Source organism: Mustela putorius, unplaced genomic scaffold (assembly GCF_011764305.1).
Source record: "Mustela putorius furo isolate JIRA1106 unplaced genomic scaffold, ASM1176430v1.1 tig00003869_pilon_pilon_pilon, whole genome shotgun sequence".
NCBI classification, from domain to species: Eukaryota; Metazoa; Chordata; class Mammalia; order Carnivora; family Mustelidae; genus Mustela; species Mustela putorius.
Genome location: NW_025422021.1, coordinates 8740107 through 8763546, shown reverse-complemented (window position 1 = coordinate 8763546; position 23440 = coordinate 8740107). Strand labels below are relative to the sequence as shown.

Genomic DNA, 23440 nt, shown 5'->3' with positions numbered 1-23440 from the left:
TTCTTCCCCCTAGCCCTTGTGCTTTAAAGACATAGATGAAAATATTCAGCTCACCTGTAGAAAAATGTTCTTTTGCAATGAGGACGGTGAAGGGAATACAAGAGAAAGCTAGTATTGGGTGAATGTCAGGTCATGCCAATGGCTTATACCAGGTGCTCAAAGTGTTTTATCAAAGAGAAGGAGGAACTAAAGGTGCGTATCATTTCCAGTTCTAAAATGGTATTTCTAAATAGGAAAAAAAAAAAAAAAAAAGCCCTGAGTTTGATAGGAAGTAACATCTTACCCTCATGTGATAAAGCATTGAAGGGTTTAAGAGCATTGCCCCGGATTCAGAAACTTGCTTCCAGTGTGATGCTAGGCAGTCCATACTTTTCTAAGATGGATTTTCCTTATCTATATAATGAAGATAAAAAGTAATGTATATAGATGCTTAATAGATGGTCCTAGTTATAATTTTTTTTTAATGTGAGCAAAATCTACATAACACTAAAAGGAACCTAAGCCTGGACCAGGTATTGTATTCTGCAACCAGAGTATTCATAAAATACAATTAGCACAAATTTCTACATTGTTGTGTTTTTAAAATGTTCACTTTGATAATTTCCATCTGAGAATATATTCTACCTATAAAATAAAAGATTTTTCTAGGGACACTTATCATCTGATTTCAAAAGAGTTTTTACTTTATTCCAAGAATGATTAAATGTGGGGGGAAATATTCTTTAAAAATTCATTAACCCCTCCTGCTGCTTTTCCGTGCAAAATGAAAATCCTGTATTTATAATTAATTCCTGAGCAAACAGCTCACTTTTCCTTTCATACACTGACACATAGTAGGAGGAATTAAAATGGGGATAAAGCTAAAAGAGGACAAAACAGTTTTCAAATTTCCTACTTCAGGCATTTACTTCTTTTCTTATTAGAATGCTTTTATGTGGATCGGTGACATTTAGCTACTTATGCCCTCTACTTACACACACACACACACACACACAGGCACACATTCCCTTAAAAGAGTGCAATGCAGGCAGAACTCAGAATATGTATCCCAGTTTTATATTCCTAAAAAATGGACAAATTGTCTCTCTTAATGTAGGAAGCACTCAAGTCCTGAGAGCAAGCTACCTCAACACTTCCTTCTTGTTTTGTGCTCCTAAATTAAAATGCATGTTTTAATTGCTGCAACTGTAATTTTCTCAGAAATGGTGTAATTATGAGGCGTGATGAAGAGAGAATGTGCATCATCCTTTTATTATCTTTCTTCCATTTTTGTTTTAACCTTCTGTCTCAACCTTAGCTGGAGTCTAAAGAAAAGACAAGTGGAGGTACTGCTAGCTAAAGAAATGCACCTAACTGCTGCTTTCTCTGTTTCGGGTAAACCGTGCCTTAGAGTTTCCCAGCCCCAGAACAAGTCATGACATGGAATAAACACTGAGAACAGTGAAGTTAAAAATGGCTTGAAAACTGGGGAATTTCTCTCTGAGCAAGTGGTTGAGGCAATTTTGTTAGTTCTCATAACATTAACTAGGGTTTTCTCCATCATTTCATTCTAAGAAATTGAAACCTACAGAAAAGTTGAAAGAATTTTATAATGAATACCTCCCACCCAGACTCCGCCGTTAACTTTTACTAAACTTGCTGTATCCCTGGGTTTTTAAAGGACTTGCCTTTCCCTTTTAGGAGTCCTTCATCATACCCAAGAGAGAACTCCTACTTTCCTCACCTGGAGAAAACCTGTACTTATTCCACCGTTAGGCCACACAATAGAAAAATGACATCTGCCTCTGTTCTTAGAAATAATTTATTGAAAATTAGGAATATGGTCCCCTTCAGCCTGAGTGGTCTGACAGCCGTACTCTGACTCAGGACACTGCGTGCCGTTTTATTTGTTGTGCATCCAGCTTATTGTTGTGTTTATGGATTTTCTCTTCAAGACTTACTTTAAGTCCCAACGAGTGATTCTTTTCTCTTCCTCAGAAACGGCCATCTTTTAAGCAAATCATTTCGATTCTGGAGTCCATGTCAAATGACACGAACCTTCCCGACCAGTGTAACTCATTCCTGCACAACAAGGCAGAGTGGAGGTGAGTAAGCCCCGTTCTGAGTCATGGTCTCTGGCTTTGAAGGACTGTGACCAGCTTCACTGCAGAAGAGAACCAGTGAACTTGAGGACAGTACTGACTTCTAAGCACAGAGTTTTGTTTGCTTTTTATGCTCAATTTTTTTGGACATCTAATAAGGCCTCCCATTCATATGTAAACAAAACAGCAATCTTCAAAGCTTGTTGCCTTATCATCCATCTCAGTATTTGGAAAGAATATTGAAATCACATCTTCTGAGACAAAAGACAGTCACCAGACATTTCTCTGTACCACACGCTCTGTGTTAGGGAGTCTTGGCGTCTCTCCAGTGGAAATAAAAATACTGTTTGCCCAGGGATTTGCAGAGGGCTGTATCTGTTGATGGAGGGGGTAGGCAGACTATAAAAACACTTTTAAAAGAAAACTTTTGATGCTATAAATCCTATTAAATTTTGTCAAGTGTAAAACAAACTCAGTAATGAGAGAATTGTATTGTGTGAGTAGAAGAAGCAAGCCTGGGATGCGACCGTTGAGCCAGGTCACGTGCTGCAGGAATATAAATAGCATGTTTGGGAGCTGACATTATTCCTCCCTGACTCAGCAGAGATTTAAGTAACTTATCTCTGCTCCGGAGAGCCACAGCGGTAACACGATGCCTTACGCCACCTGCTGTTGCCCGGTGAATACTGCATGCACTCTGGAAATGATGGTGGTGGTTACTCCTGTTACTAGACATTTCCTTGGGCTTTCTGTTTGCGTTTCACATTAATCTGATTTATTTTTATACTTTTGAAATCTCTATCCAGGACCAGTGAGTTAAATGAATTTTTTTTTTTTTTTAGGGAAACAAAAGTCATACTGTCTGCTTGAGTGTAGGTATGATGGGTTTTGTTCTGGACTTAAATAATTAACAAAGCATGTAATAATGTTGTTTCCTGCAGGAAGAGGCCAGTGCAAGTCTAACACATGACTCCTCTTTTAAATCCGTGTCAGGGATTACTCTATACAAAGGCCAACCCTTCACGAGACTCAGGAGACCCTCTGTATTCTGACCTCAGCAATCTTACCTTAAGAGCATATAGTTCTGCCTCTTAATCTCTGGCTTCTGGTCCCTCAACAGTTGTGTATTTCTTCCTCGATCAGAGTCCTTGCAAATGCATTTTCTTCTATATAAAAGTCATCCCTTTCAGCAGCATACCACTCCTGACACCCACATCCAACCGGGCTCCTATTCATCAGATAGCCACTGAAATAACATGTCTTTAAGGAAGTGTTTCCGCCCCGAGATGGATGAGGTTCCACTTTATGTGCCCTGGGACCATCTCCTTCAGAGCCGCAACTGCTGTTGGAGTGAATGAGCAACCGTAGTTGGTTGTTTAATCTGTGTCTTGCTGGCTGAAATGTAAAAAGGTCAGATAATTTCTCTTTCTTATGCTCGTTACTACACCCGCAGCATCTAGAATGTGCCTTGAACACAGCAGTGGCTCAATAAATACTAGGGGCAGGAAACAGCACAGTGATAATAATACTAAAAGACATTATGGTATCACACAAGGGAATAGAAATATGTAAGCTAATCTGTTGACTATGCCAAGTGTGCTTCTGACGTTCATTCACTCAGGTGGTCCCGGAACCTCTGCTGGAGCACCAGGTTCTTGGGCTGTGCTGTGGCGATGAGCAGAACAGCCCAGCACGGATCTGAGTGTCTAATGTAAACTATGAAATATAAATATACAAGTGACATTTCATGACTATTTTGATACGTGTGATGACAGAGAAGTACTGGATATCTGAGACTATACAACCATGAAATCTCATCTAGTCAGACAAGGTAATAAAAGGATTTCCTGAGGAGATGCTGTTTGGTCTGTTCTCCAAAAGACCGGTGGGATTTTAACCTTACTATTGATATCCTTGAGGTACAGTGTCTCAGATACTGTATATCAGAATATAGGGAGGAGTTTTCTATATAAAAATGTAGAAGCTGCATATGGTCAAAAGCAATACCCATCATAAACTGCTGTACAATCTATTTCCCCCTGTACAGTAGCTCAGCAGGTCTAAAAGTTTTTGGTCTCGGGACTCCCATCACAGTCTGAAAAATTAGTGAGAGCTACACAGAGCTTTTGTTTCAATAAATTATATCTGTCAACATTTACCACACTCAAAATGAGAATGGGGAAAAAAGCATAAATATGTAGTTATTGATTCATTTAAGAAACAATACATCCTGCCTCTACGTTCAGCCAGCGGCTTTGCCACTTATCATGCTTCTGGAAGTCTGTATACTTGTGAGAGAATGAGAGTAGAAAAGGCACATCATGTCTTAATGTTATTCTGAAAACCAGTTTAACCTTTTGAATCCTTTGAAAAGCTCTCATGGGTCCCCAGATCACACTTTGAAAACCACTATAGTAGACGGAGTTGCTGTCTTTAAAATAACATTTTAATTATAATCTCATTCTAAAGGACATGAAAGGCATTTCACAAAAGGTGGAATCAAATGGCCAATAAACATAGGAAAAACAGTTAACCTCACTCACTAGTCCAGTAACTGTAAGAGAACATAATTCATTTCTCAGACTGGCAAAGATATACATTATGAAAATAGCCAGCATTATAGGCTTTCTAATATGTTGCTGGTGAAAATACTACCTTTCAGACCCCACCACCACTACCATTTTATTCCTAGGAAAATAAATGGAAAGGTTGTACAAGAATGTATGGACACCCGCTTACTAGCCCGGCGCCATCTAGAAATGCAAATGAGAATGGCATAAAGTGCAATAAAAGATTTTTGGGTTTTTGTGGGTTTTATGGTTTTAAAAACTGATGATAGCTCCATATACAGAATAGGTGGGGCCATTCGTGATAATACGGACCTGACAGATGATTTAAAAATAGAGACGAGGGTCCAGTATGACTGGAATGATTCCATTTTTTTTTGTAAAATAAACATGTTATGTGTATATGGTATGTGCACGTAGAGGAAAGTATCAAAAGGCCAGTGTTCCCACTGGATAATGAAATTACGAGAGAGTGGTTTCTCTTTGGATAGCTTTCTGTCCTACAAACCTGGAAGTTGAATAATACATTTTTTAAATGCTTCACAATGAAAAGCTGAGGAAAATAACATTAATGTATTTTAGAAAAAAGCCAACAGTTGCCTCGCTGGCTTCCTCCTTGGCCATCTCTAGGGAACTAGTTAATCCTGAGAGCTGGTGAGGGAACACCTCTCTTTACTTGAACCATTAAACCAGTCTGAGAAGTCACAGGGCTGTTCTAAGTGAACCTGGCAATTGGTTAAAAACATAGGAGATAATAATACTAATATTAATTAGAATAACAACACACACAGCTGTCATTCATTATACTCTTACCAGACACTTGTACTGTTATCTGGATCATCCTGTATAATCCACATGGCAATCCGAACTTTTATCACAGATGCACAATCTAGGGTCTTGACAGGTTGGGTCACCTGTCTCAAAACACTCCATGTAAGACAGAGCCGGGGCTGGTACCCATTTGGTATGGTCCCATAGGCCCGCCGTGGCACACAGTCTGTGCAGCGCTGTTCCCAGACCTGTGGCCAGGGCCAAGCTTTCCACTCATTAGCACGAAGAGTTCACTTGACTCCTTTGAATGAAGAGAAATACGACAGAGCATGACTGTTTAGGTCATGATTAAGGCAAACCATCTATCCCACTCTGTGCTACATACCGGAAAGAATTAAATGCTTTGTCAGATCAACTGGATACTTCTAGGAATGACACATCCAGACTGTTGTCTTTCCCCTGACTTTTGTCTGGTGTCAGAAACCATGTGACTAGAGTCAAAAGCTTGTGTAGGAAATCTGGTGTTTCTGGCAAACGCTCGCTTTCTGGTACAGTTTCCTCACACATAGACCCAATGAGACACCCTGTCTAGAGAATTAAATTATTCTTCTTAAAGCTGTTTTTTAAACTAGGTTATTAAAAGCCACCTAAGCTATGTTTTCTCTTTTGACCTAACAGATGCTAGGAAAGTCATCTCTTCATCTTACCTTTTAGCTTCTTGCTCCTTTTACTGACTTATTAGCAATAACAGCGGTGAGTATTATGAACAGGAAGTGTGTCACCCTGTTGGTCATGTTTGCAATTTTCATGGCCTCGTGTGACTGTCGACAGACCTGTGGTAATCCGTACTAAGCGAGCTGTGTGGTGCTGGGACGGCGCATTCAGAGCTGGGGCTCTTGGCAGAGTATTTGCTGGTTGTATTCCTCCTTGGTGATCAGAACATTCTCACTGTGGCATGCCTTAAAAACAAAAAACAGATCCAAAAATGTAATCTACGATTTGGATAACTGCACAAATCATTTTATATATAACACTACTATACATATTATCTATTTATCGTCCTATCTAATATGGCTGTTTTTACAAATTGACCTCTAAAGGTAATTGCAGTTCATTCCCTGCTTTTGGCATATGGAAAACTGATACTAGAGGAAGTCAACCTCAGTTGGATCTGGATTAAGAAAAAATATTTTTTATCAACTAAAATGCTTTTACTTACTTATAGAAGGCAATATAGGTACATCAACAGATGCATTTGACGCAAAACAATGCCTGGGCAACCAGGGAACCATAAGGGGACAGCTGTCACATTGCCCTCCTGAGGTTTGCTTGGCATCCAACACTCCCTGCCGATGCAGGCTGCCCAGGGGAGCTGGTGCTGGAGGCGCTGAGCCTGAAGAGAGGGTTGAGGAAGCACATTTTAGTCAGTGTTTGGTTTTTCCTGTCCCAGCTTTCAGCTTACTTAACAGTTGTTTTCCAGAAGGGCTCAAAATCACAGTCGGCTCCCAGAGCTGAAACTTGGCTTAAATTCCGAGTGAACTCAAATGTGTTGGCCGAGGACCTTGATCAAACAGAGCCTGAACACGCTCCGTCTCTCTGGCAGGGGTGCGGGTGGCCAGGCAGAGCACTGCAGACAGAAGACCCTGGCCCTCTGCCCCGGAGTGCACCAGGCTCTGCTGCCTCCTCCTGTCACCCTCTGACCCTCTCCTTTTCTCGGCCAGGGGGCTCATCCTTCCTTCCTTTGTTACAGAAGTTTTACCTAAGGTTTTCCACAGTGATTCTTCTCTCTCAGTCCTCCATTTGGAAAATAAACAGAAACTCATCTGTGAATGTGCATAATATTCTTGTCAGAAATACCCAGAAATATAAAATGTGGATTTTAGGACAGTCACGGTTCTGAAAGATTGCTGATTTAGTGCCTTTCTTCAGGGTATGTAGTGTGACTCTACTTCTGTAGTTCTGTTGTTTTCAAATGGCACCAGGGAAAGGGCTGGGTGTTGACAGCCGATGCTTTTACGCTCACTGCTACCTCCCTGGCTCTGAGGTGTGCCTTTCAGACAATCAGGGAGGCAAAGTGCCAGGCCCAGGTCAGACCCCCCTCAGTAGCTGTTCGCTGTGTTGGATCTTGCCAGTTAATGCCCACAGCTTTTTGGTTTCCATTTAGTTCTCATCCACAAGGGCGTTGGAATAAGATGGCCATATATTCTAATCTTCCCTGGAGCTAAAAAAGCATATTTGGGTTACATGTACCCACTAACTTCGGTCTGGCGCAGTACCTTCCAGTCAGGGTCCCCCCGTGGCACCAGCTGCCCTCCAGCCGTCAGCTGCTTCCAGGCCTTTCGGAAAGCCAAGGGAAGGAACTTCCAGCTCTCAGAGCGTAACTGAGACTTACACACTGTGACAGCTCTGAAGGAAGAAGACAGCTTGTGCTCAGCGATGTCAACAGTTCACTTCCTACAAAGGAGGGTTCCTAGAACTGGACATGCTCTAAGGGGTGAGCGTGATCGGCCTATAGAGACTAAAGAGGGAACTTCCAAAAAAAATGATTAGACTTCGAAAGGCTCTTAGAGTTCATTTGGCCCACACTTGCCTGGTTATAAAAGTTACCTCAGTCTTTTATTAAGTAATGGAAATTCCTGGGCCCCACCCAGCCCGATTGAATCCTGAGCTCTAAAGAAGTGGTCCTTGGAATCTGTGTTTTTTGTTGTATATTTATTAACAAGCTGCCCAGGTAGTTACTAGGATCAGGCAAGTGGGGAACCCTGATGTAAGATAATCATCACCCCCTACGGCTGAGGAAACTGGGTCAGTTAATCTGCCGACTGAGGTGCCCAGCCAGGGAACCGGCGAACGTGCATTTACTGGCGAAGTGATGAGGGTCGCCTAACCTGAGTATCATTTTCCCCATCTCTGTTAGTGCCTGTTTCTCGGGGTTGTTACAAGAATAAGATGAGATGCTGTGTGATAGTGCTTTCCAAGCTGCAAAGGGCTACGTGAATGTCAGCGTTCACTGAGTAGCTAAACCAGGTGCAGCCCTGCAGCTCAGGCTCTACGGTGGGTGGGTCTTCGGTGCTTCGGTAAGGAAGTCTCTTGAACTTCTTTTCCCAAACTAGAAATCCCCTGTTTTTGCAGGATGCCACAGATCTCTTCTTCTCTGAAGAAGAGAAGTTTGGTTTCGAAGCTCGAGTTTTCCCAACCTCACAGAGAAAAAGGATCAGATTTCCAGTCACCAGCCGTTGAGGGGGGAGCATATAGGAGGAAGGTGGTCTTGTGACTTCTAGTCACGAGATCCGTTAAGTCCAAGGAATGTAACGTACAGCATGATGACTGCAGTCTTATATAGTATACACGTGACAGTTGTTTAGAGAGTCAATCTTAAGAGTCTGGTCACAAGAATATTTTTCTTTTTTTGCTTTCTCTGTATGAGATGATGGACGCTCACGGAATCTACAGCGTCATCGTTTCACAGTATATGTAAGTCAAACTAGTCTGCTCTACACCTGAAACTTCTGCAGTGACAGAGGTCCACTACATCTCAAAACTGGTGAAAAATAAAAGTGCAAATGTTAACGTTTTACATTAAGCATTCTGATGAGCCACTATGTGTTCAGTAACTCGTGGTGCAAAGCTGAGACTTAAACCAGTCATCCCCATGCAGGTGCGAAATTGAGGCAACTCTCGAGAGGCTGAAGAAACTCGAACGGGACCTCAGCTGTAAAGAGCAGGAGCTCAAAGAACGGGAAAGACGTCTGAGGATGTGGGAGCAAAAGCTGACAGAGCAGTCCAACACCCCGGTGAGTGCTCCCAACAGGGTGGCTCAGTCCCCCCACTTAGAAGCTATAGCCTAGCGGGGCAGCATGGCCGCCCTCCCCTGGCCCCCTCCCCACTGCCACCTTCTCACTTCCTGCCTCCTGCCTGCATGGGAAAGGGGCTGTGTTTACACTCAAGTAGCACACAGATCTAATTTCAATTAACAAAAGGCCAGAAATGTAAAAGAAAAGCTTAGCCCATTTCTGTTAGAACTGTTATTGTCAGTGTGTTTGTACGTTAGGATTACAAAAATAAAATGCAGTATATTTTCATACCATCTGTTAGATCCCCAGAGCGTGTGCCTAAAGGCTGATTAACTCCATGGAGTCCATCAGTAATTAATAAACATAACGCTGAGGCAGCTAGCTGTCTAAGAGTTTTGATGTGGCAGAACTTAACCAAATCTTCCTCCTAAAAAAAAGCAAATTTAGTGACATATAAGTGACAAGCATTAATATTCCTTGCTTGATTTAGTGTTCTAATCATGGCAGCAAAAGATTGGAAAAAGACTTCCCTTGAGACAAGCCTCCAGTATTTACTACACTTAGGAAATACCTTGGTTTTCTTCCAAGTCTTCTGCTGAGAGGAAAATAAAAATTCTTTTTAAGGAATTCACTAGGTATATATTGAGCTTGTGCCTACATCTTGCCATGATATATTAAAGTCTAATCAAATTTTTAGGATTCTTCCCTATTTTGAATGATTTATCATTTTAGGAATTAAGTTTATCATTGGTTTTTTCAGGGTTTTTAATGGGGAGTTTTGTCCACTTTCAAATCACAAGTAATGGTGAGATTAGAGGTAAACTTGTTATGTATTTTAAATTCATTTTTGATAGTTGCTGTGGCAGTCACACAAAAAAGATACTTAAATGCCCTTCACTTGGTGATCTTTAAAAAGCTTTCCTATTTTTAAAAGCCTTAATCTTCATTAAGCAGCCAGTGCCCAGTTGCAAAGTATTTTCCAGTGTCTAAAGAATAAAATAGTTTTGCCTCCTTTTCCAATTCATGTGGAGAAGCAACCTGATATCCACAAAACGAAAACACAGTGAAGTTAACTGTTTATTATCAGATTTAACTTTTTCCCAAAATGACTTTGGCTGTGCAGGGATTTCCAAAGTAAGGACTGAATTGCTACACAAAACTGCCATGGGACATTAAAAGGTATCACAATTTATAAGTTCAGTGAATTTAACTTGCCTCTCAAGAAGGAAGTGGAAGGAAGTCTCCTGTTCTGGTTGAATTGGTCCCAACTGGCGGACTCAGAAAGCATCGCCCTCAGGGTCTGTGAGGAGCACGGCTTCTCCCCCAAGTTTCTTCCCCAGCTGAGGAGAGGCAGGACTGTGGTGGTCTTCTCAAGGCTCAGAGGTGTTTTTTTTTTTTTTTAAGTACATTGAAATCTTAAGCTCTAAAGCACTGCATGTCTTGACTCCTTCTAAATGTAGCATTGTCAGAAAAATACTCTAAACTACCTATTACAGTCTGCCTTAGAATCTTTCTTTGGTTTATTGGCATTAGTTTTGCTAAGAAATCATGGGCTGCCTTGCACACACTATTGCTCTTAGTAACATAGTTGTGTAATAAATAATGAGACCGTAGGAGTGCTCAGTAGGTTGTATGCTTGCATTTTAACTCCAGAAAACTTTCTGTAAAGGAACTGCTTCGAAGGCTACCATCTAACAATGGACAGCATGAAGCATGATCTCAGAGATTTTCTTCCCCACTTTTTTTTTTTTTAACCTTTGAGGGCTAAGTTTTCTTTCTTACAGTATTTGCTTTTAATGTCTCTTCTGCTTAGAGCTGGTATTTCTGAAGGAAAGAAAGTTTGTGCTCAGGTGTTTTCTAAGTAGGTATTTTCTTTCATCCTTACATCAGTTTCTAGTTGACTTTAAATGAGGTTTCTGAGAGAAAGATAAAATAAGCCTTTTTAAAAGGAAGTAGCTGGAGGCTTAGTCTTCCTGTATATATGTAGCCTCATCTTAATTATGAAAGTTTAACATTTATGTAACTTCATAAAAGATGGAATTATTGGATTTATTTCAAGGAAGGATGCTGTTTTCCTTCCTGAAATTAAAAAACTAGTTGAAATCATCTGGGCAGATGAATTCTCCCTACAAAATTTCGGACAGTGGTTTTTTTTAATGATTGTTATAGCTTGATGTAGAAATTTTATTGCTATTCAAAATAAAAACTTATTTGAGAGACATCTGTGTTGAGAACTTAACATAATGTGAGGAAGGACCCATGAAATAATAAAATAAATCAGGAAGAAAGTGCTCCCTAAGAAAATCTAACAATTGAAAACAAATCTGAAAAGCTGGGAAGTTTGACTGCAAGGAAAGTAATATCCTGTTTCCGGTGTTAAAGGAGCTAAAGCAATTCTTTTCTTCCATATAACTGGTACTTTTTAGCTGAAGCATGTGAAATTCTTCATGAGCTAACAACTCTGGCAATCTTTTCCTAATAGAGTAAGATAACTTTTTTTAAAAGCTCAACTCCAGGGGGCGCCTGGTTGGCGCAGTTGGAGGAGGATGCCACTCTTGATCTCGGGGTCATGAGTTCAAGCCCCACAGTCGGTGTAGAGATCACTTCAAAAAACAAAAACAAAAACAACCCCCCCCCTGAAAACTCCAGTTTAAAAATTAGGAAATTGGCCTTAAAATGTGTACTTACATCCAGGATGTTACGGTTACTTACCCCATATGTTACTTGTACATTTTTTATCATAAAGTTACCAATATTTAAGCAACACCAAAAATATAAGCCTCAATTGCTTATTCCTCAAAAGAAGAGGTAGTAACCCTTTTTAGATCATGCCAGTTCTAGCTCTGAAATATGATCAACACTTATGGGAACAGGTTAGCTGTCCAAAATAATTATATAAGGTAGAAAATAGATGTGAGAGGGGCAATTCCTAGAAAACAAATTCTGCTAAAAGGACGCTTAGAGAATAAAGCAAAAGGTAACAGTTTAAATTAATACTAATTTCCTCTCCTCCCAGTTGTCATCTGTATTTACATACTTATTTATACTTAAGTATTAGAGACATCTAGAATTTGTTCACAAATGAACTATGTCATAAGTTGAATAACCAGTATTACATCTGGCTGTAATAAATTATAATGGAAACCAGTGAATTCTAGACTTGTTTTTAGTTTAGATTCAGATAGTAATCTAGATAAAAAGGGAGATTAATGGCCTAGATTTCCGTAGAAGGGTATTGACTACCGAACTGTTCTCCTACTTCCTCTAAGCTTTATTCTTTGGTACAAGGTTTCTTGATTTTTTTTTTTTTTACTTGAGATTTAATCTCTACTTAATTTCTTTTTTAATTTAATAGTTAGCTAAATGTCTCCGTGAAAGTGAAATTGGGAAAAATTAAGCGCAGTCCTCAAAACTACTTTCAAGTGAAATGAGAGCTTAAAACTCGGAACTTCCTTCCCATGTGAAATTTGGCCTGTTGTGATGCTTTGCAAACTTTTGGTTGTGATTTACTCTGTCATTTATAAATTATGGCAAATACGCTGAAGCCAAACGTGTCATTAAATAAATTCTCTAGTAATTCCCTACATTCATTTGTTTCACTAATCATTTACCTTCTGTGCAGCACCCACTAATTTTGTGGTATCTGTTTGCTTTATTTAAATTGGTCCTAATTTCTCTTTTTACTTCTGTCCTTTCTTCCCTCATGATAGCTTCTCTTGCCTCTTGCTGCAAGAATGTCTGAGGAGTCTTACTTTGAATCTAAGACAGAGGAGTCAAACAGTGCAGAGATGTCATGTCAGATCACAGCAGCAAGTAACGGGGAGGGCCATGGCATGAACCAAAGTCTGCAGGCCATGATGCTGATGGGCTTTGGGGATATCTTCTCAATGAACAAAGCAGGAGCTGTGCTGCATTCTGGGATGCAGATAAACATGCAAGCCAAGCAGAATTCTTCCAAAACCACATCTAAGAGAAGGGGGAAGAAGGTCAACATGGCCCTGGGGTTCAGTGATTTTGACTTGTCAGAAGGTGACGATGATGATGATGATGACGGTGATGAGGATAATGACATGGATAATAATAGTGAATGAAAGCAGAAAGCAAAATAATAAAATGGAAAATGTGTGGGAAAATGAAAGAAACTTGCTATCTCAGCCTGTACAAAAACCAGTAAGGAAGTAGAAAACTGAGCACTGAATTTTTAGGCCAATCACATTTCTATGACAGTCATTTCTTGAATGATTTTACTTTTTTTTTTTCCCCCTGCTTACAGAAAAATGGGGGGTTAGTGGGGGAATTAAAGCAGAAAGGTATATTTAATGAGTCAGCAAATGTGGTGCCTGATTATAGAAATCTGTGATTTTATTACAATATAGTAGTTTTAACTAATTACATTGTAGCTTTTTTTAAACAAATACTTTAATGTTTGTATTTGATTTGATTTCATTTATTTAATTGCTTAAGAAGACTTACATTTTGAAAAAGCACTCTTACCTCCTAATTCTTCTCTGACACTGATTTTCCTGTAACACACTACATTTTTTTTCTTATGGCAATACACTGCACTGTCAGAAATAATTGATAATGACTACAAAATCTAACAATTAAAAAAATTGAGATGAAAGAAGACTATAACAAATACTTCTTCAGAAATACCGAAATGCCACGAATTTTCAATACTTAATGGCACAACTACTCACAGTAAAACCTGAGAAATGTTCTCAGTAATACACTAGAAGAAGAAATACTCTCATTTGAAGCCAACAGCAGATGTTGCAGGCTTTCATACCAGTGCTAGCCCTGGAAGCTTCTGAACAACACTGTCATCTGAGGCTTAGTTTCTAAAAGGAGAAAGAGATGGTCTTAAAGGGCTGCTTGCAAGCTGATATCAAGTGGGGACACAGACCCGCTCTGCACCCCCAGTGGGAAAGGAGCATCGTGGGTTCTAGATATATGTAGAGAGGTTTTAAAGAGGGAACTAAAGATTATGAAAGCAATGGCAAGGATAAGTTATACTTACTGAGTCAGAAGTATAGGATGAAGGGTCCTTTTTATATCAAATCCAGCCTTCCAGAGTGGTCTTTTTTTTTTTTTTTTTTAACCCTGACTCAGCCATGCCAGTGTTAAACAGAAGTAAATGTAGGTGTCTCTCCGAAAACCTAGTTCGCCAGAGTAATAGTCTCAGAATGTTATATTTGTCAAAGTTTGTTTAAACTATAAAACACTGATTAAAAAAAAAACTACAAAACACTGTGTGTGTGTGTGTGTGTGTACACACACACACACACAGAAAAAGGCCAAGGCACAAAAACTTTTTTTCAGCCTATATTGGAAAAAAGTGCCATTCATTTGACTATTACACTAAAATACTTCTGATGGTTCTTTTTATGGGAAATTTAAGAAAGTATATCATCACAGATATTACTAATACTATTTCCAAGTATATTCAGTCATAAAAAGCTTCTCAAAATTTGAAACATGACATGCTTCTAATCCCTATTAACAGCTGAAAAATATCACAGAATGATCAGTACGCTGTGCCAGCTTTGTTTGGAGAAAAATAACCATTAAAATGTTCTGGGTGTGAAATGTAGCATAGCCTATATACCAGAGTGATAAAGAGAAGAATCTGGAGTCAAATTAGGATTTAAAACGGCTGTGCAATCTGTTAAAAATTATTTAGCCTCTGTGTGTCTGTTCATTTTTGACATGGGAATAATAACAGGACCCACTTCAAAGGACTGTTGTGAGGATTAAGTGAAATAATGTATGTAACACAGTGTGTGTGTTTTATGAACACAGTACCAGGCCCATAGCAAGTGGTCAGTCAGTGTTAGCCAGCGAAAAGTTGCTAAAAAAAAATAAGTAGTTACAGTAACCTGGAGAACTAAACATCAATCTCAAGTCATGCTTGTTGAGTCACAGGAAATGGAAGTTAAAGTGAATGGCTTGCAGGAAAGGTAGAAGAGAACACTCCTAGAATGTAAACCATATAAACAAATTTAATCTGTTGCTCTTTGAAGACTACGCAGCTGAGGAATCGGCAGACTCTTCCACCACCCACAGACTAGGTAAAAACAACGGATAGGCAGACCTTTCCCCTAGAAGATGGGTGCCCTAGGAGCCTACATGGTAGCACCACGAGCGGTGCTGGCGGTGCCCAGGCACGAACACGTAAAGGCATCCTGGCTATGCTCAGCAGAGCAGTGCTCCCTCCCTCAAGCTGAGGCCCTCAAACAGAACCTCTGGAAGCAGGGCAGAGGGCTGGTTTTCAACTCTTGACTTCAGGGCACATCGGAGTCACTGTGGTCCAGCAACCTGAAGGAGAGAACCAAAGAGGAAGCAGTTTAAAAGCCTCTTGCCCATCTTTTGGGGTAAAGAGAAAGTCATCTGTTCCACGGATACTCACTGAGGCCCCTGTCTGTGCCTGGAACAAGTTCCAGGGCACAGCAAGGGGGCCATGCTTGCACTACAGGACATCCATGTCCGCAGAGCCTGACATAAACAAAACAAATGCCTTATTAGTACCTAAACGGTTGACAAGTGCATGCTGAGAAGGGGAGCGGGGAAAGAGGATGACACATGGGGGAGTGCCACGGAGTGGACAGTGTGGGCAGAGAAGGCTGCACTGGTAAGAGGATCTCTGTGAATTTTGGGATCTGTGCACTTCACGTAAGAATGTAAACCCTCTCAGTTAAGAATCATCGTCAACAAAATTAGAACACATAAATAGATAGGAATAGAAGGAAACTGACATTTTTCTTCATTTACATATAAGCCTATTATAATTACACATAAAATTTCGGTGCCTTCATGAAAGTAGCCAATTAGGGCAAAAGAGAAAGGTAATAGGACGCTATACTCAGACTAAGGTTTTACCATTAATGAGGTAATAGTTCCCAATAAAAAAATTTTTTTAACAATAAAAAAATTGAGATGAAAGAAGACTATAACAAATACTTCTTCAGAAGTACCGAAATGCCACGAATTTTCAATACTTAATTTTCAATACTTACTCACAGTAAAACCTTGAAGTAAAAACTTGAGAGTAAAATCTCTCAAGTGCTGTCACTTTCCTCACCAGTATCCCCCAGGATGGCTGTAGCTCAGTACTCTACCAAAAAGAAACCTCATTGGTTTAGGATACAGCAGAATTGAAAGCTTCAGTGAGAAGCTTAAAATTGTTCTCCACTTGGAATTCTACTGTAACTACCACATGGCATTATTTTACTCTCTTGTTCCAAATCAGTGTCTTTCTGTGGGTTTGAACATCCCTAAAATCTGAATCATATAAACAGAATTTAAAAGTGGTCTCACTCTATCTGTAAAGATGATTTAGAAGATCTTTAGACTCTATTATTAGTTTTATCACTTCTTAAAAGAACTGTTTATTACATAGAATTTCTAAAGACGATGTTAATTGTGCTGCCTCTAATTCACTTTTCAGATCAGTTTTTGAAATGGCAAATTCTTGCTGCTGGATGTATTTCCAATTACCTGACTTACAAGAACGTACATTTATAAAGAGAATAAAGAAACCCTAAGAAATTGAGAGATTCAAAATAATAATTGAAACTCTGTGGTAATATCGTCAGAGTCCTACAACTGAGAATATAATTAGTCTTTTTTTCTGTATTCAGAAAGCCGATCATACAGAATTTGAGAACATCCTGCCGGCCACTCTCATCTGGGACCCCTAATGGTGTTTGCAAGTGCTGGGGCAGAGTTTGGGTCCTCACAGGGACCAGGGGTGCGGTTGAGTGCCCAGCACCCCTGGGCAGCTCCACCCACAGTACCAACAGCAGTGCCCCTCCCCCCACTGAGAAACTTGCTAACCCTGACAGTTTCAGTTCTCCAACTCATCCCCCCCCCCACCCTGCCCCTACCCTGCCCCTAAACAAACTTGCTCGACTCAAAAGACGCAGTTTCAAAATGACAGCTACTGTACAATCTGAATTATATAGGTTGGGGACATTTATCTTAAATCCCCACTTGTGGAAAAATGGTTTCTTTCCCCTGGTGGAAACGTCATAAAACAGCAAAATGTACCTAGGGGAGGGGCTCACTCTCCTCTATCACACTAACCCAAAATAAATAAAACAGAAACACATCCCTGAGGAAGCTTCAGTCCTGCAGAGCAGTCAGGTTAATTTAAAAGGGCCTTCTGTTGAAGGAAAATCACATTTTAATATTTTATACTTAACCCAGGGGAAGGGGTTGAAGGCATAGAGTACCCTTGTTTGGGATGCTCCGGAAAGGCTGAGGGCCAGCGTTCAGCCAGTGATTTCTAACAGGCAGCAGATTTGTTAGACCTAAGCAACCGGTGAGCTATTCAAAACGGATCCCCATTAAAGTCAAGGAATGGGAGGCGAGGTGCGGCAGAGAGCTGGCGTGACTTCTCTGGGATGTACAGAACTTCAGTCCTCGGCGCGCTCTCTGGAGTAGGGAGCGTTTCGTACAAGCTCATTAGAAAAGCTATTCGGAGTTCAACATTGATACTTTTTTGGGTTTTTGCTAACACTAGACTCGTTGCGGGCCTGTTAACAACCAGCAGTGTCTCACCACACCACGTTCGTAATAGGGCATCATTTTTCTATAATCAGGCACCTTTTGCGGCTTTGGAGTCAGGCTGTTTACCTGTTCTGGCTTTAAGCCTGGCCAGAGAGAAGAATCTGGTCTGTTCTCTAGATTGTGGCATAGCCTGCAAATAGTAGCATTTCTGCCATGGAAAACGAGTGTGCACCAGGGAAGCCGAGAGCTAGCAGGGTTCCCCTCGGGCTCAGCCGAATTGCATTCTGTGACCTGAGGAGGGGCGGGGAGCTTTTGGGCATGTGATTACTGACTTTACAACTAGCATTTTCAGCACCTACCTTAATTATTTTATATAATGTGCAGAATAGTTTATCTTTTAACGTCAGGTACAGTACACTGCACAAACTGCTTTTGCACTCTTTGAACAAATTTTGTACTAAATAATAGAAAATATTTATACTGAGTGTGCGCTTTGAATAGAGGATGGCATTATCACTTTTTTTTTTTTTTAACAAAACCTTTTTTCCTCAACTATTCAATTACAATGTTATTCTGAGCAAATCCTATGCCAAATATCGTGTATAATGTTTGTATGGAAGATTCCGTTTCACTCATGTGTGGTAAGACGACTCAGATATCGATTTCGTAGTTGGAATTTGATATTCCAGCACGGAGTCCACAATGTATTCGGAAATCTAAGTTGGTGTCATACATTTCATTTTGATGTGAACTTTTCTCTGCTTTTCTTTGTTTTAAGACTCCATTTTGCAATAAACGTTTTGACAGTAAATCCCTTTGTTATGTGTTGCTGTGTATATCCGATCTTTGTTAGATTGGATTCCTAACATCCTTGGAAGGCATCACTGTCACACACATGCACACAAATATGAGATTTTCTCTCCTGAAATCAGTTGGGTGTAAGTAACGAATCGGTCGAGTGACAGGACAGTCACGAGGTGTTTTTTTTTTTTTTTTTTTAAATCCCCAAAGAATGAAAATCTTAAAGCTCACCCTACAGCAGACACATGCTAAGAAGGTACAGAGAGCATAAAGGAAATGGTAAACCACGATGTGGCTGGAGATCATTAACTCTTACCCCCGGTTTTCCCAAATTCAAACCGTCTTGAAGCAGTGCCTGGCTCCTGCCTTCCCCTCACTGATTTCTGCCAGCCTGGGGCAGGAGTCCTGCCGGAGGGGTTAGCAAACCGAATCTATGCCTTTCCCTCTTGGAGTCATCTTCAGCCACTCTCAGAACTCTTCCCTTCTCCTTTGGACCCTAAAACTAAATATATTAGTTTTGATTAGTAGTGACATACAACTTTTATTTAAGAAATACTTATTTACCTATTTTGTTTAGCACACCATTCAGGGACTGTATACAAACAAAACACGACACATCCCCCCACTCCCCAGAGCGGCTAACCTTGATGCAGGGAAATAGTTCTGTAACTCAGTCTGTTGGTCCTCGAACTCTTCGGAGAAGTTCCTTATTTCACATCGGTTTCCGTGATAGGCAAAGGGAATGACACGTTTCTGCAGCTGTATTCAGCTGCCCTGTGAAGATGTAAGACCTGTCATATATTTTCTGTGATCAAATTCAGTTTTAGATTTTCTTCAAGTCATTTTCCTTTCTGCATCCTTGAAGCAGGTGAGTGCCTGTGACGATTCCAACATATGTCAAGTATTTCAGAGGAGGAGAGGGGCAATCCTGAGGGAGCGAGGGCACCTGGGTACATACAGAATAGCAGTGATTTCTATGCTTGCCACTTAGCGTAATATTCAAACCCTACGCATTCAAATATATTATAACTTTCGGGTTTGGGTTCTTTTTCTTTTTTTTTTTTTTTTTTTTATAATCTACTTAGCTCCCTAGAGATTTTGACCACTGCCAGAGAGAATTTTAAGCATTTTAAGCAAAGCTGTTAAGTATTTTCCTTTATCCTCCATCACATCCAGTGCTCCGGTAAGGCAAATGTGCCCACCTTCCTTCCTCCCTTCCTGTCCCCTACACCACTGTTTCGACTTCTTGCTTCTCCTCACCCAGAGTAACTTCTCTGTTCCTTGCCCTGTAGTACCCAGCTCAACCCACCCTGCCTTCCGTTCCCCCCACCTTAGTCTGTGAAACCCTCGCTTTTCCCTGGTAAATCCACAGGCACTGAATTCTGTACCAGAGAATTGAGCATTTTAGTTACTGTACCTCGCAGTCGTATTCATTCAGCAACATGGTTCAACAAAAATGTACCCAGGATCGTATGGCAGGCACTGCCGGGCACCAAGTGAACCGGCACGAAGGCAGCCTTGAACTCCTCCATCTATAATCCATATTTGTTTCACCCCCATTAAATTAAAAGCTGCTGGAAGGGAGGGGCATACTGTTCCTAGCTGGGATTAGAGCATGTGAGTTCAAAATATTTGCAGATTAGAAGGATTAACTCACCCACCCTCTGATTTTTAGAGTAATAGTAAAAGCAACCAAATGCAACTTTTTTCAACTCATTCACAAAAAAATATTTTAACAAAGGTTGCAAGACACTGCCATGTTATGAGAAATCCAACCATTCTGGTAAGGTAAGTTAGTTAAGGCTAATGGCTGTGGCAGATTTTTTCATGCAAGACACAGGACACACCAGTTTTTTTCAGATCATGTAGGCATGTCTCATTTAGGCTGTGGCCACGGGCATCTATTCAAGCAAGAAGCTCTCTAGCTTTGAAAATGATGCAGGCTAAAGTTCTTTTGCAGAGATGCCTTTCGTGTCTACACTTAACAGGGAGGTTAGTTGAGTTTTCATTACAGCAAACTCTGCACCCTGGGTTTCTTGGGACAGAGTCCCATCTCACTTGTCCTTTTTCATCCATGGGTCCTAATATTTGGTTAATGCAAGTCATTTGCTTAACCACTTAGAAATTCTCCTGTAAGAAGAAGCATGCAAGTCATCTGATCACCAAGGGGTTGGTTGCTTTGGAATTTTCCTTAATGATCATATGATCCCCATGTTGACTAGGAATTTCAAAGGAGGCTCTGGTATCTGGCAAACGTCAGAAACTCCTTAACTGCCAAGGCCTGTTGCGGGAGGTGTGTGTGCCAAGTACCAAGAGAGGACACTCTCAAGATCTACGGTCCCACTGCCACAGCTCACCAAGGGCAAGGAGTTGTTACAGAGAAGAAGCTGGTGCCCGCGGTTGGCTTCTGTGGGCACGATGCTTGAAGCACTGCGAAATTCCCCATAAAGTCAGGAAAGGGGCTTCCCATTGAACGTAACCTGCAGGAGGAACCCAGCCAGAGCAGCGGCCAAAAGCTAAGATGGGAAGACAAGGGATAAACCAAAAGGACAAGGATAATATTGCTTTTGTTTTTCACTGCATTCATATTTCCCATGCAGCTGCTGCCCTCCTTTGAGATTGGCTCATGGACTGAAGACGACGTGGTAAGCTGGCTTCTGTTAACGCCTAGTTTGGCCCCGGGCAGGTGGTTCAGACATTCGTCCACAAGTCACAAATGCAGCCAGAGGGGTCTGGGCCTTAGGAAAGTCGCACTAGGAGAAGTTGACAAATTCCTTGTTTTTCTATTTTTAATGCAGTAATGATTTAAAATAAGGCCTCAAGAGCAAAGCAAGTATCTCTTCAAATCTTACAAGAGGATTCCACCTCCCTATTTGCTCTGAAAGGTATTCCAGAATACGATCGTGAATACCAATGACAACGTTACAGGAGTGATCCAGGATACCAAGTGAACATATGTGAAAAAAAAAAAAAAAATCGATCTTAAGTTTTCCTAAAATACCAGGGATGGACTTGAACCACAGCGGAGAAAGATCTGGTAAAGGCAGTGCTAGCTGGGATTCTGCTGAACTGGGTTTCCTTCCTACCTCAGGCCTGTTTGGAAGTGACAGGTCCATCTTTACTCTGGCCTTCCCAAGGAGGAATGGCCATGAGCGCCCAGACATTCTCTGCAGCTGGAGCCAGAGGACAAGGACAGATTATTTCAGTCCAAAGGAAGTTCTAGACCTTACATGTGGGTAGAAACCCTGAGGGGCAATCCTTCTTAGGCTGTTGCATCTCGCTGTTTCTTTAGTGAAAGGTCCAGAGGATTCTTGATCAGAGACCCCAGGGGCTTATGTCCGTTCAGGTCCCCTGTATATGCTTCAGGTATCCGCATATGAAAAGCAGCGGTAATGCCAGCCTTAGCAAGTCCCCGGCCCAGGGAATAGACCCGAGGCCACAGCGTGCAAGCTCACTACCAGAAACTCTTGGGAAGGTCTGTTTACTTAACTCAACCTGGTTCCTGGACTGGGGCGTTCTCCTTCCTGCCTATGGCATTCTGGTAAAGTAAAACTGCTTTTGATACAAGCTAACTTCTTTGGCTTATAGTACAGGGTGAGAAAACCTGGCGCCACTTGCCTCTACTTCTTCCCATTCCTCGGGCCTCATCGACTGTAAAGTTCCCACCGGCCCTGCTTAACAAGGAAAAACAACTTAGGATCTCCTTTATTCATGGGCCTGGATAGAATCTCTTTATCTCCAGCTGCAAAGCTGGCCCATCTCATTTGAGAAGAAAGTTTTTATTTTATATATAGATAGGTAGATAAGATAGATAGATCTTATTTGACAGAGAGAGACACAGCGAGAGAGGGGGGAAAAAGCAGTAAGCTCTAACAGTTATTTTTAGTCTTTGCTCTGAGGTCGAATGGTTTTCAAGCCATGTAAATAAAATCCCAGGGTCAAGGGCTCCCCAGAGAATTGCTGGGACTGGGTCTGGCCTCCCTTCCATCTATGTGAGAGGCTACCAGTAAACACGTGCCAAGGGAAATTTAAGGACTGAGGGTCACTGGGTCCAACTTCTTTCTACACAGGAAGCTCCCAGCTGTAACTTGTCTTGGGCCACGCAGCTACTTCCTGACCAGGCCTAGAACAAAGGGCACATTCTGCCCAGTCCTTCTGTCCACTGCTGTGCAGTCCCTGTTCCTCATACAGTTCCCGGGTACACCAGTACCCCTTGGCAACCCCAGGGACCACCAGCAGGGGAAGAGAAAAATCATTATAAGTAAGAGCCTTTTTAAAGAATTTTTTTTTAATTTCCCAAATAAGGAGGAAAACCAACATTCCCTTAAGTGTCCGAAGGCTTCCACGAGGAGGGCTTTCTCCTCCTTGAAAGCTTAAAGTTTTAAAACCATAAAACAAATGTCTTTTGTTCTCCCTTTGTGGGTGAGTCAGAAAATTACGGTACAAAATTAGTTATTTTAATCGACTGAAAGTGTGTTTTACTGTGACGGCTTGCCACTGAGCACTTGTGAATCTTGAAAACCATGTATGTCCTCTCTTTCACAGTATTTTTGGGTTCAGCAGCTCGTCAGAAAAGGCAAGTGGAATAACTTACCCTTCTTAATTCATGCAGTTAACTTTGCTCTGGACAGGACTTCATCTAATGCTGTTCTGCCTTCTGATCCCTTCAGGGGACTCTTCAGCGGAGATGAGCATATATGCAAGCCTGTTCAAGGAAAACAACATCACAGGAAAGCGACTGCTGCTCCTGGAGGAAGAAGACTTGAAAGACATGGGCATTGTCTCCAAGGGGCACATCATTCACCTGAAGGTACCTCAGAGAGGGAGGACAGTTGGTCAATGATGCTTACTGAGCCCCCACCCCGTAGCAGACCCTGTGTCAGGGGCTGAGGATACACCCACGAACGCACGGGCT

The 23440-nt window shown here is 41.2% G+C and overlaps 1 protein-coding gene and 2 long non-coding RNA genes across 7 annotated transcripts in view; 1 reads left to right on the top strand and 2 right to left on the bottom strand.

Moving 5' to 3' along the window:
• The window catches only part of MAP3K20 (mitogen-activated protein kinase kinase kinase 20), a 178667-nt gene that overhangs the window by 123137 nt on the left and 32090 nt on the right, over positions 1–23440 (top strand). For 4 of the 5 annotated variants that reach the window (XM_045066830.1, XM_045066827.1, XM_045066828.1 and 1 more), the window contains 5 exons: positions 1978–2084; positions 9078–9213; positions 21126–21170; positions 23071–23101; positions 23196–23335. In XM_045066830.1, the coding sequence (XP_044922765.1) occupies positions 1978–2084; positions 9078–9213; positions 21126–21170; positions 23071–23101; positions 23196–23335 (459 nt within the window). Of the gene's footprint in view, positions 1–1977; positions 2085–9077; positions 9214–12923; positions 18536–21125; positions 21171–23070; positions 23102–23195; positions 23336–23440 lie in introns of those variants that run through there. The other variant, XM_045066832.1, reaches the window with a different exon arrangement.
• Positions 2081–9914, bottom strand: LOC123387995. Its single transcript, XR_006602523.1, has 6 exons — positions 9505–9914; positions 6639–6812; positions 6127–6378; positions 5462–5720; positions 3149–3476; positions 2081–2456 (listed from the first exon to the last, which is right to left on the bottom strand). It is a non-coding gene; the product is annotated as an uncharacterized LOC123387995 (long non-coding RNA).
• Positions 18619–23231, bottom strand: LOC106004986. Its single transcript, XR_006602524.1, has 3 exons — positions 23120–23231; positions 19169–19299; positions 18619–19027 (listed from the first exon to the last, which is right to left on the bottom strand). It is a non-coding gene; the product is annotated as an uncharacterized LOC106004986 (long non-coding RNA).